The sequence below is a fragment of the Vidua macroura genome, chromosome 21, assembly GCF_024509145.1.
Source record: "Vidua macroura isolate BioBank_ID:100142 chromosome 21, ASM2450914v1, whole genome shotgun sequence".
In the NCBI taxonomy this organism is placed as follows: domain Eukaryota; kingdom Metazoa; phylum Chordata; class Aves; order Passeriformes; family Viduidae; genus Vidua; species Vidua macroura.
The window spans coordinates 9,686,148-9,699,134 of record NC_071591.1 but is presented as its reverse complement, the minus strand read 5'-3'; the positions used below and the strand labels follow the sequence as shown (position 1 = coordinate 9,699,134).

The 12,987-nt window shown below is 54.3% G+C and overlaps 1 protein-coding gene across 1 annotated transcript; it reads left to right on the top strand.

The window, feature by feature from the left end:
- The first annotated feature begins 5,135 nt into the window (after window positions 1–5,135).
- Window positions 5,136–12,554, top strand: TOR4A (torsin family 4 member A). The gene is made up of 2 exons (XM_053996735.1): window positions 5,136–5,233; window positions 9,622–12,554. Exon 2 carries the CDS (start codon window positions 9,661–9,663, stop codon window positions 11,392–11,394), a length of 1,734 nt encoding a protein of 577 aa, XP_053852710.1. The 5' UTR covers window positions 5,136–5,233; window positions 9,622–9,660; the 3' UTR covers window positions 11,395–12,554.
- Window positions 12,555–12,987: the final 433 nt, after the last annotated feature.

The window sequence follows — 12,987 nt, the reverse complement described above, 5'->3', positions numbered from 1 at the left end:
CTCTGCTCATGGGAGGTCCTGGCCTGGCAGAGCCAGAGCCACCAGCTGAGCTGTGGTGTGGTTATTTCAAAGTGTTACAACAGGAAAAATTCTGGTTTAATGACTGCTTCAGCCTTCATGGAATATAAAAGTCTTAAAGTTAATTGAAACAAGCTGGAAATGTGATTTTTTGAACAGAGGAAGCTAGGGGAGGGGGGAAGGGCTTTGTGCTGTTCCCTGTGCCACTTGCTGTGCAGCCCTGTTGCTTCAGACTGGAGCTGTGTCTGCTGGCCAGGGCAGTCCCTGTCCCAGGGCTGTCACCTTTGCAAATCACTCCCACTCCAGAGAAAAGAAAAAGAGAGAGAAAGGAAAGAGAGAGAAAAAGAGAGAGAGAAAGAAAGAAAGAAAGAAAGAAAGAAAGAAAGAAAGAAAGAAAGAAAGAAAGAAAGAAAGAAAGAAAGAAAGAAAGAAAGAAAGAAAGAAAGAAAGAAAGAAAGAAAGAAAGAAAGAAAGAAAGAAAGAAAGAAAGAAAGAAAGAAAGAAAGAAAGAAAGAAAGAAAGAAAGAAAGAAAGAAAGAAAGAAAGAAAGAAAGAAAGAAAGAAAGAAAAAGAAAGAAAGAAAGAAAGAAAGAAAGAAAGAAAGAAAGAAAGAAAGAGGAAGAAAAGAGAAAGAAAGAAAAGGAAAAGAAAAGAAAAGAAAAAGAAAAAAGAAAAAAGAAAAGAAAAGAAAAGAAAAGAAAAGAAAAGAAAAGAAAAGAAAAGAAAAGAAAAGAAAAGAAAAGAGCATTTATAGCTCAAAAATGCACAGGAAATCATAGAACCATAGACTCACGGAATGGCCTGGGTTGCAAAGGACCTTAAAGCTCCTCTCATTCCACCCTCTCCCATGGGCAGGGACACCTTCCACTAGCCCATGGTTGCTCCAAGCCCCGTCCACCCTGCCTTGGACACTTCTTTACTCCTTGGATCTTGGGAATGGCTCCAGTTCTTTGGGAATGTTTTACAAAGCCCTTGGTGGGTGATAGGATGATACAGACCCTGCTGTGGACCTTGGGAAGGTGTTCCAGTGATTTTCTCCAGTCACCACCTGTGACACAAGGTGGTATCAATGGCCCTGGGGGATGCTGGTGCTGGGACACTGCTGGTGACAGGAGTGCTGCAGGCACTCACTGCTCTCCGTATTTTCCATATTATTTCCCAAATTTTCCTTTTTCTTTCCAGATGCACCCCTTCTGTTTTCCAAAGCAGTGTGAGCCACAACTTCCCAGGTGTAGCAGTGCTGGTCCCTGCCCTCTTCCACTGCCTGGTGCTGGGCTTGCATGGTGCCTCATGGCAGGGCCATGACCTTCCCTTTGGTCCATGCCAAACCCATTTTTCTTACTTCTACCCCTTTTTCCTGTTTCAGCGAGGTAGGGATGGAGCTCAACTGGAGGAGAAAGAAGCAGCAGATTCAACTGGGGTTTTAGGAGTGATCATGTGACCCAGCACTCCTTGAATGGCTTGAAAACAAGAAATGAGATAAAAGTCCTCTGACACAGAGCACTCCCCTCATTTACCTTGGTCTATTTATAAACTGTTTGGAAGGGTCACGATAACCCAGGCAGGATGCGGCGTCCCTGCGGGGGACATTCCCCAGCCCAGGGATAAACTGTTTGGGTTATCCAGGACGTGTTAGAGCTGCTCACAGAGGCTGGAAATTTTTGCTAAGAATGAGATTGGGAAGAATGAGGGGTCTGGCTTGATGGCCCCAAGAATGCATCCATGGAATTCACACTGGATGTAGGATTCAGGAGGGCTGATGCTTCTGGGGGAGCCCAGGGATCAGCAGCAGCAATTCAGGGCAGATCAACACGAAGTGGGTGATGTAAAAGGGAAAAAATCCACCCACCAGCCCAATCCAGAGCTGATGTGGCCGTGGAGCTGTGGGGTCACATTGCAAAAAGACAAATCCATGCTTGGAAAAAAGGTCTTTAGGTCTGGGAATGACCCTCCAGGGCTGGATTCTGCACCCCTGCCAGGGGCTGCTGACCCCCTGTGTGGATCCTGCCCACCACGGATCAGATCATTTTATAATATTCTTTTATTCTTCCCTGTCTGGGGCTGCAGGAGGGGCTGGCTCCAAGGTCAGGGCCTGTGGGGGTCCTCGGGGGTTTCTGTGTCCCAACCCCAGCCCCATTTCCCCTTGCAGCCTCTCACTTTTAGTTTCAGGGCTCCCTGCCCACTGCAGGTTTTACATCTGTGGGCCATATTTCTGATATCTACATCCATTTTCCTGCTGGCTCCAAGCCCCTGACCGCTTCAGCTGCTTTCAATTTTTTTTTTTTTACCAGTTTTCCTCTTTTTTTGCAGAGTTTCTCTGTGCAAGGCCAGTGCTGCAAGTATGATACACTCCATCCTGGAGCTGCTGGGTCTCATCCAGGACCCATTCTGAGCTCTGAGCACCTCACAGCTTCCCCAAAGGGACCCTGGGTGCTTCATTCACCTAATTCTGGTTTCCCAGGGTGCACGGGGGGAGATTTGCCCACTTTTGGGATGCAGCTGCTGCTCCTCAGCCCTAGAAATGTTCTGGCTAAACAGGCAATGTGCAAAACCTTGAAGGAAAACCCTAAAATTGTCACATAAGGTGGTGCCACCGAAGCTCTGGCGATGCCTCCTGCTGGGTACCAAACCCAGGGGTGCCCAAAGCAGGGGGTACCAGTCAGAGGCTGGTACCAAAATCTCGGCTCAGGGCGCCGTCCCCCTCTCCCTGAGGCATTCTCTCACCTCTCTCCGTGTGGGAGAGGCTGTGTTTGTGCAGGATTTGCATCCGTGGCCGCCGGACGGGGCTGTGGCACCTCTCGTCCCCATCCTGGCCCCGCATCCGTTTCCTCCCCGCGGGGCCCAGCCGGGGGGGGCGCGGCCTCGGCACCCGCAGGGACACGGGGGACAGGGCAGGTGGCCCCAAGGCCCCGGGGGACAGGGCAGGTGGCCCCCGTTTGCTCCCACATGCCCCTCCTGTGCGCTGCCCCCCACTGCACTGCCCTGATGCCCCCATGTGCCCCCCAAGGCACAGCTCCCCCATGTACACAGCCCACACATCCCTCACCTGCAGGAGCCCCCCATGGCACTGCCCCATGCAGCCCCCACACCACGGCAGTGCCCCCCAGGAAAAACAACCCCCCCAAAAACCATGACCTCTGTGCCTGCATGTCCCCCCCCAGTGTGTCCCCTCCCCACAGGACACAGCAGCTTGTCTCCTCCAGTTTGGGGTGCTGGAGGTCCCCAGAGCCCCGTGAGGAGGGGGGACACAGTCCCCACACCAGGGGCAGGAGCAGCTCAAGGGGATATTTGGCCTGGGAACGTAAGCAGGTTTTCCATCGTCCTGTCCTCCTTGTCCTCACATGGGACAGAGACCTGGTGCCATCGATGCCCCTGCCCTCCCCAGGTGCTCCCCAGCATTTTTTGGCGGACACTCGAGAAGGAACCTGTGATTTTGGAGTTGGCTGCAACACCAGGACAGTGTCCCCAGCCCTGCATCCCCTTGTCACCTGTGTGTGGTCACTCCATGACTGGCAGTGGCCAAGCTGCCCCTCCAGATCCTCATCCCCACATGCCATCCAGCTCCACCAGCACCACGGGGGTCCCAAACAGGTCAGTCCCACATCCCCACTGCCACCAGGATCTCATCACCCTCTGTCTCCAGCTCAGGAGAGGTTTAGAACCCCCCCTTTCCAGGGCAGGCTGTCCATCTTCCACCCTCCCTGGGTTTCCTGCTGTGTTCGCAGGGTTTTCTGTCCCCTCCATTTCAGAGCTTTGGGGGCACTGTGTTTGGGGGGTTTTTAATGGTTCCCGACTACTCTGCTTGGGGGAAGCTCTTCCTTCTCAAAAAGCTGAATTAGCCAGAAGAGCATCTTTCTTCATGGCTGCTCCCTAACCACCTGCCAAGCCCCTCTTAATGGGATCTCTGCTTCGGGTCAGCCCTGCCTGGCTTCCCGACCCCGAAGGCAGTTCCCAGCAGCTGAGTGTCAGCTCCCGCTGGGGTCCTGTGCCTTTGTGACACAGAAATCCTCACATTTGCAAGGATTTGTTAGGCAAATCCCGCTGGCCACAGCAGAGGCACATGCAGCTGCCTGGGGCTGGGGAGACTTGCTCAGAAAATCCCCCCCCTGAAGTGGGGGCAATAGTGAGCATCACAGCCAGGGTGGGATTTGCACTGTGATGCACCAAATCCCCTCAGATTCGGGGGGGTTTCCCCCTTACTTTTGGTCCTGTGCAGTTGGGCTAGCCGGGTGCAGGTTCCAGCTGAGGGCTCTCAAAAGCCAGGAGCTTGAAATACCAGCAAGAGCTCACGTTGGGCTTTTCTGGCTTTACCAAATGGGCTTGTTCTGGGGGAAAAAACCCTGGCCAGGTTGTGTGAGTGCAGGTGAGAGGTGGGACGTGCCAGGGCGTTCATTCATCAGGGCTGAAGGAAAGGGAGTACAGGTGAGGATGAACTTTTGCACTGCTGGGTGAGGAAAACCCCTGCTGCTTCCTGCTCTGGAGGGATGAAGCGGTTTTCCCCGGGGAGTTTTTGTGCCCACACCAGAACCTGGTCCCACGGCCGCCGTGCAGCCTTGGCCCTGGCTGTCCCCATGTCCCCGAGCTGCTTGGACAGAGCAGCCGAGGGGCCAAGAGCTGCGGCAGGGCCGGGGCAGCAGAGCAGGAGCGGCTGCAGCCGGGACCTGCCCAGGGTCCAACCAACTACTCTGGACTTGCTGCTTTTTCCAGACTCGTTATTTTTTTATGGGCTCACTCCTTCCCCGCAGACTGACTTGATTTTCTCTCCCTGTTTCTCCTGTTGGCAAGGGGAAGCACCCGAGCACCGCGTCAGCCCCAATTAACCCTCTTGGCAGCGTCACCGCTTTGACCTTTGGGGTGCCGGGTTCCAGGCTAATGACTAACGACCGACACCGCCGAGGGTGGGGATGCTTTGCCCGGGCTCTCGGGGTGTCCGGGTGATGAGCTCACCCCGCTGCCCCGTGTTCTCTCGCACGGTGCGGCCGGGGGGGGGCTCTGGGCAGGAGGGGGACACGGAACCGGCCGGCAGCGGCCGTCCCATGGCACGGCGAGAAGGAAGTGCCGCCCAGGGCCACTCCTCCTCCCCATTTCCTCTCCGGGGCTGGTTTCTGTACGGATGAGAGCGGCGACAGAGGAGCTGCCGGCCCGTCCGAGGCCGGACGCTGCGCTCGGCGGGCGGAGGGAAGCGCCGGTGACCGGCGCCGAGGGCACACCGCGGGTAACTGCGCTGGCATCGGCTCCCCCGTCCTGTTCCCCATCCCTCAGGGGTCACCAAGGCACTCCAGGGCTACTTCCAGCTCCATCCCTGCCACCGCCTTCGCTCGTCCCCAGTCGCTGCTTTCCACCAGAAGCCGCCTCGGTTTTTCAGGGATGCTCTTGCTCCCGATGCTTTGGGATGTTTCAGGCTCTTCCCCTCCTCTTGCTGTCCTTCCCTTCGGACTTGGCTTTGGGGCCTGGCAAAGCCTGGGGCTGGGCTGGTGGGGTTTGGTGGCGAACAGGCTGTCGAGGGGGCTGCTGGCTGTCACCCCTGTCACCCTGCGCCGTGTCTCGGGGAGGGTGGGCGCCTGCACCCGCCGAGCTCCGGCCGTGGATCAGCCGCCTTGCTCGGCTTCTTCCCAACCGGGGCCCCGGGCAGCTGCAGTTCGGGATGCCGGGGCCGTGCTGGCCTCTGCCGACATTCCGGGTTTCTCCTCCCAGCCACTGACGGCTTTATCTGCAGCCCCCACAGCAAGGGGCTGCTTTGTGCCACCTTCCCCATGGAAATGCTCCCTTTTGGATGGAGGGTTTGGCTCCACCTGGGGATGGGGGATACCAATCTTTAGAATTTCCCAGCTGTTCCCTTTTCCCAGCAGCTTTGCTCATCCACAGAGGCTGAGTTTGGGTGCAGCCTCCCCTGCCGGGGGTACTTTAACCAAGACCGCGGTTCTCCGCTGGCCTCTCCTGCCGCCAGGGGCTTTTGCCGCCTGCCCGGGGCTGTCCCCATCCTGCTCCCCTGTCCCACGCTGCCTCCAGCTGCCCACACAGGCTCCTCTGTTGTGGAAACGTTGTTTTGGAGCAGCAGGGTGCACGAATGCAAACACTGCAAGAGCTACAGCAGGAACGCTGGAGGCTTCCCAGGAGTCTTTCCAAGTGCAAGTTTTCCTGAGGTGTCCAGGCTCGGCACAGAACAGAGATCAGTAGTGTTTACTGATCCTGCAGACTGAATTCCTGCCTTCTCTTTCCTGTTGTTTTCACCAAATATTAAATTAAGCTGCTGAAAGTGCACCATTGCAGGCTGGCACAGCCTCCTGCCCAGCCCTGACCCGACACCGAGTGTGCAAAGGCTGCTTTTAGAAACTTCCAGTCCTATGTAAATACCAGCAGGTATTATGGACTGAGTCATGGCATTAACAGGGTTATTATAGTCATGACTGGACAGATTCCTTGCTCAGGATGGGGTTTTGTCCTTCCACCCTGCCTTGCTCAGCTCATCTGGAGGGTTGGGCATCCCACACCAGTGGGATGGATGTGCTGGTGGGCTTTTGGGAAGAGGCTCTTGAGCACTGGTGAGCACTCGGTCCTCACCATTCCCCACGAGTCTTGTAGGGGCTTTGGGCTCTCTGCATGGATGTGGCAGTGGGAGAGCAGGCTCTGGGCTGTGAGCAGCCACATCACTTCATGTTTCAGCTGCAGCAGCACCTGGCTGTGGCCTGGCAACCTCCATGGAGAGTGCTTGGGGTGTCCTGTGCTTCCCTGCCAGGAGCAGCCTCCCAGGCCTTGAAGGGAGCCGATGAAAAAAAAGAAAATTTTAAGCAGGTCTTGTTATGACAGGACAAGAGGTTCTGGTTTTAAATAGAAGACAGTGGTTTTAGAGTAGATAAAAGGAAGCTTCTGAGAATGAGAGTGGTGAGGCCCTGGCACGGATGCCCAGAGTGGCTGCCCCGCTCCAGGCCAGATTGGATGGGGCTTGGAGCAGCCTGGGCTAGTTGGAGGTGTCCCCTGTGGCAGGGGTTTGGAATGAGGTGGTCTTTGAAGGTTCCATCCAGCCCTAACTATTTCACAATTGTGTGATCTTTCTGTTCTCTAAAACTTTTCCTGTAAATTTCCATAACCTCTTCCCTGGCATTTAACCAACCTCCTCTTCACCTGCAAGGGCTTGGGGCTGAGAAAATGTCGCCCTGTGCTTGTGGAGATGTTTGTCAGTGCCTGGAGGGTTTTCTCATCCCTGGCTGAGCTCTGTGGTGTCCCTGATCCCTTGAGTCCATGCTGGTCTGAGCTGCAGGGGCTGCTCCCCAGTGGCTTCGGGGACAGCTGTCCCTTTGGGGACCTGCAGGCACTATGTGAGCAAGGTGATGCAGGATGGAGAGGAGCAAGGATGTGACTGCAGGGAGGTGTGGGGACAGCCCAGGGCTCCCAGTGACATCCTTTGGATGATGTTCACAGAACCTGATGTTCTGTGGAAAAGGAAGGGCAAGGAAGCTGGAGCCAGTTCCCAGTAAGTGTAGGATGCTTTGTTCTTCATTCTCGTTTGAGATTCTTGTCATTAAGGAATTTTAAGGTGGCATCGCAGTGATGGTGGCATCCAGCCCTTCTTCCTGGTGCTGCCTCAGGGCTTCCTTGCCAGATCCTGTCTGGCTGGTTTTGCCTTTGCACACCAAACCCTGCACAGGGTCAGGAATTAGGTCAGCAATTAGCACTCGGGTTTAATTGCTGCCAGCAGTGGCAGCTCCTGCGATGATGGCTGGGCTCACCCGCTGCCCTCACACGGTCCCGAAATCAGCTTGTGCACGGTGTGGGAGTGAAGCTTTGCATTTCAGAGCAGCCAGGAAGGGTGTGGGGAGAAGCAAGGAGGCAGAGGGAGCAGTTCCAGTGCCTGTGGCTCCCACACAGCCCCCTCGGGCTCGGTGGGTGACGGAGCCGCTTTGCGCAGGGGAAGTAAAACCTCGTCCAGAGCGTGACTTTGTGCAGGTTGGTGGCTTCCTGCTGAGCTGCAGCCAGTTAATAACAAACTTCCAGACCTCCCTGCTCTCTCCAGAGTCGTGGCGCTTTTGGCAAGACCCGGTGTTGATTTTTTAAGGATGGCTGATGAAAGTGGCATTTCCTCACGCTGCCTGTGCTGGCTCCGTGCTCTGGGGCTGGCAGTGCCACAGCAGCAAACTGTCCCTTGTGTCAGCGCTGCTGCAGCCCAGAGGTGTCAGAAAAATGCCCTCCCACCATGACACAGCTTCTGCCACCTCCAGCCTTGTGCCAGGCAGGGCCAGGGCAGCACATGGGGCTGCATCCAACCCTGCAGAGCTGTGTTCTCCCAGGGGTTCCCTGCTGGGTCTGTGCCTCTTGTCACGTCCCTTTGGCCTCTCCTTCTTGTTTGCCAGCTGAGGTTTGTCCATTCAGATGGTTATCCCAGGATGACCATGTCCCTCAGCTCTCCTGTGCAGCTCCCTCAGCTCTCATGTGGCAGCCCCTGTGTCCCCCCCTGCATGTCCAGGGGGGTGTGTGGGCACACAGGGCATGGAAGGACTGTGGGGATGGCAGGGTTGGGGTTCTGTGGGGCTGCCCCACTCCTCTCCCCACAGCCACGTGCTGCTGGCAGGCTCAGGCACAGCCACGCTGGTTCTCTGCAGCCCCTCTGAGCCTTCCCACCTAGGGCAGCTCTCACCTCACCTCCCTGCCAGGCACATCCATCAGCACAGCCAGGAAAATCCTCCCTGGGAGATGCCACCACAGCCAGGATGGCAACCACAGCAAGTGACTCCCACACCACGAGAGGTGTCTGTGGGTGGACGAGTGACTTCCCACTGGGTGTGTACGTGCCTGTGTGCATGTGCTGGCACAGAGGTGGGGCTTTGTGTCTTCCTTGAATTTAGCAGGTGTAGGGAAAGAGGACTGGGCAGCTGTGGTTCAGAGCATGGGTCTGTCCTGCTGTCCTGCCTCCTTACAGCACAGCCTTTGGCTTTGGCCCCAGCCAGCTTTGACCTTCCCTTCTGCATCTGAAGGCAGGGCTGGTTTTGTGTTATAACATCAGTTTGCATTAATTGACACTGAGGAACCACTGAGGGAGCTGGGGGTGCTCAGCCTGGAGAAAAGGAGACTCAGAGGTGAGCTGATCACTCTGTACAGCTCCTGAAAGGTGGCTGTGCTGAGGTGGGGCTGGGCTCTTTCTCCAGGCAGCACTGACAGAACCAGAGGACACAGCCTCAAGCTGCACCAAGGGAAATTTAGGTTGGATATTAGGAAAAAGTTTTTTCATGGAAAGAGTGATAAAGTTCTGGAATGGCTGCCCGGGGAGGTGGTGGAGTCACCATCCCTGGGTGTGTTTAAAACAAGCCTGGATGTGGCACTGGGTGCCAGGGTTTAGCTGAGGAGTTGGGGCTGGGTTGGACTCAATGATTTTTAAGGTCTCTTCCAGCCCAGTGGTTCTGAGAATTCTGTGAATTTCATCTGCAGTTTTGCACATCTGTCCCATCTTCCAGAAAGTCAGCTTAGGCCTGAAAGTCTCTGCCACCTTGCCATTGCTGATTGCTGCATGTTTCTGCCCATTAGAAAGGAGAATATCTGTCTAATTCCACTGTTATTGGTCACTTCCTGATGCTAGGGAGGTTGATTTTATATCATTCCTTTTCTTTGTAGAAAGAAGATGATGTGAATGGACTGTAAGAACCAGAAGAGATGGAGGAAGAGCTGCCCTGCTCTGAGGTGGATGGAAAAAGTGTCCTCAGGGATCTGGGGGTGGAGATGCCCTGCATGGAGAGCAATCCCACAGGAGACACATCTGGAGCAGAGGAGGATGCAGGAGAAGTGCCCTGTGCTGAGAGCAGCACAAAAGAAGAGGCTCCTTGTGACCCAGGAATTGTCTTCACTGAGGGCAGCGTGGAAGGAGAGACGCAGGGCAGTGGCAGCGATGGGGAAAGGGACATTCCCAGCACTGGCAGTGACAGGGAAGGGGAGATTCCCAGCACTGGCAGTGACAGGGAAGGGGAGATTCCCAGCACTGGCAGTGACAGGGAAGGGGAGATTCCTGGTACCAACAGTGATGGGGAAGGGGAGATTCCTGTCACCGATAGCGACAGGGAAGGGGAAATGCCCTGTGATGCAAAAGAAGAGGCGTCTTGCTCTGAGAGTGACGCAGAGGAAGTACCAGATGCTGTGATCACTGCTGCTTCCAAGAAAATAACTTCAATTTCCTCTCCCCTACGGGCTGTCGTCCGCCTGCGCCGGCGCTACCAGGGGCTGAAGAAAAGCCGTCTGCATTTAGAGCTGCCTCGGGAAAAGTCTGCCGAGTTTGTCCACACCAGGCTGCTTCAAAGGCAGCTCTCCCTGAACAGAACTTCCCTGTACAGCCCTTCCATGTCCTTCTTTAATCAGTCTGGCTTTGAGAGCTCCCAGTACTTCACCTTTGACACGTCTGTGGAACATTACTCCGTGAAAAAGTGCAGGCGGAAAAAGAGCCGGAGGAAATCCAGGATGGTCCTCTACCCGGATAAAACAAAAAAATACCTCCCAGCAGAGGAGAAAAGCAAGGCAAAGCGCTGCCTCCTCTTGCTCATTGCCATTATCTTCTTCCAGATTCTCAATGCAATAGAGAACCTGGATGATAACCTCCAAAAATACGACCTCGATGGTTTGGAGAAAACCATGCACCGGGAAGTATTTGGGCAGAAGGTTGCTGTGGAAAGTATTGTGGAATTACTGAAGGACTATCTGGCTACCCACATCCACAACAAGCCTCTGGTGATCTCTCTGAACGGCCCGACGGGGGTTGGGAAGAGCCACGTTGGCTGGGTGCTGGCCAAACATTTTCGCTCTGTCATGGACAATGACTTTGTGCTCCAGTACTTTGTGATGCATCACTGCCCCAGCGGGGTGGCTCCCCTCACGTGTGAAATAGATCTGTCCAAGAAGATTTCTGACATGGTTACCAGAGCTGAAATAGAGGAAAAGACCCCACTGTTTATTCTGGATGAGGTTGAGCTCATGTCCCCCGTCCTGCTGGACACTCTCAGCCGATTCTTTGAACCCAATCAAACCAACGAGTTCCTCAATGCCATCTACATTTTAATAAGCAACCTGGGAGGTGCTGAAATCACAAAGTTCGTTATCCAGAATGCATCCACTGAGCTCCTGCATCAGCAACGGGGAGCTGAAGAGCTGCTGAGCGTCATCCAGCCAGTCCTGGTCAGTGTCCACCCTCTGTGGAAGGCTGCAGACATCATCCCCTTTGTCCTTCTGGAGAAGTCTCATGTCATAAACTGCTTCCTGGAGCAGATGAGGAGAGAGGGGCTCTATCCCGACCAGAATCACATTGAAAATTTGGCAAATCAGCTCAGTTACTACACTACAGGGGACAAGCAGTACTCCAGCATGGGCTGCAAGCAGGTTGTGGCCAAAGTCAACCTCCTGTAGGGATTTACTGCAGAGACCAAGCCCTGCTCTCGGGGTTTGCAAAGTTCTGTGCTCATGAGGAGTGTGTTCCAGCAGGCTGTGCTCAAGGTGTCCTTTCTCAGCCCTGGTCCAGGCAGACGGGTGGCAGCCTGGACAACCTGGTCCCTGCTCTCCTCCAGAGACTTCACTTTTTCCTGATGTTCTGTGGAAAAGGAAGGGCAAGGAAGCTGGAGCCACCTCCCAATAAGTGCAAGATGCTTTGTTCCTCATTCTCATTTGGGATTCTTGTCATTAAGGAGTTTTGAGGTGGCATCAAAAGCTGCAGGATATAAATAGGATGGAACAATCCCTGGGTCACTGCCCCTGCAGAATATGTCACCTCATGTGTCTCACTCTCTCCAGGCTCACAGCTCTTTGCTTTCCTTGGTCCTGGCTGGTGTGTGCACAGCAGAGGCAGGGCTGGACACCTGGCACTGGGACAGTTTGTGGCTCCTGCCCCCAGAGGTGCAGGCCTGCCTTCCCCAGCTCCTACATGACCACATCCTCAGAAGAACACTTTTTGGACCTGTTCCTGAGCTGTTCTGAGCTCATCCCTGAGCTCACCTTTGGCACCTGCAGTGAGATTTCTGCCCTGCAGGTGTGTTTGGGCTCGCCTCAAAGACTGCTCAGCTGTGCCAGATGGTGCAGAAATAACCTCTGGATTGTTTCAGGTCTGGTGGTGACACCTCATCCTCAGAGCTCTTCTGCTTTTTGCCTCTGGGGACACGTCACTGTGGGCAGGCATTGTCTAGAAAGCCCAAAGCAGCAATTGATGGATATTAAGCAACACACACTGGAAAAGACAGTTTGGACTGATGGAGTGGGAATCCTGGGCTTGTTCCCAGTCCTGAGAGACCAAGAAGAGGCTTTGCCATTGAGTCCCAGGTGAGATGTGGCCTGGGAGCAGCTTGGGAAGAGCACAAAGCCATGTTTTGAGCAGAACTGAGCGGGTATTTATGACATTGTTTTCTCAGGTTGTGGTTTTTACAAGATTTCTACAACTTGCTGTGAATTCCCAGACAAGAAACCCTGTGGATGTTTGCACTGGGGTTTTGATTCACCTCTTTCTAATTGTTGGTCTCCAAAGACTCCATCACATACTCCAGCTTCCAGAACTATCCTGAATAAAAGAATTGAAAGTACATTTCTTTCATTTGACTGAAATTTGGATTTCCTCCAAAATTTCCCTTCTGGAGCCATGTACCCCTGGTAAGCCCAATCCCAAACCCACACAGTGCAGCAGTGCCAAAAGCTGGGTCCTGCACATCTCCTCCATCCAAGCCACCTCCTAAATTCACGTGTCCTCAAAAACCAACGTGTGGGAGCTGCTTTCCACAGCTTAGAGAGCTTAACTTAAGCAGTAAGCTTAGCTTGGATGAGGAACAACTCAGGGACCAGGATTCCCCTCCTCCTCCAGCTGGGAGAGGGGCAGATGTTAGTTCTGATTGTCTCAACAATGTCTTTGTTTATAAATGCCACCCACGGGGTGTTTGGTTGTGCCAGAGGTCCCTGGGTGTCTCCACACCAACCATCACCCTGTGCAAAAGTGGGGGTGACTTTGAGGGGAGCTGAGCA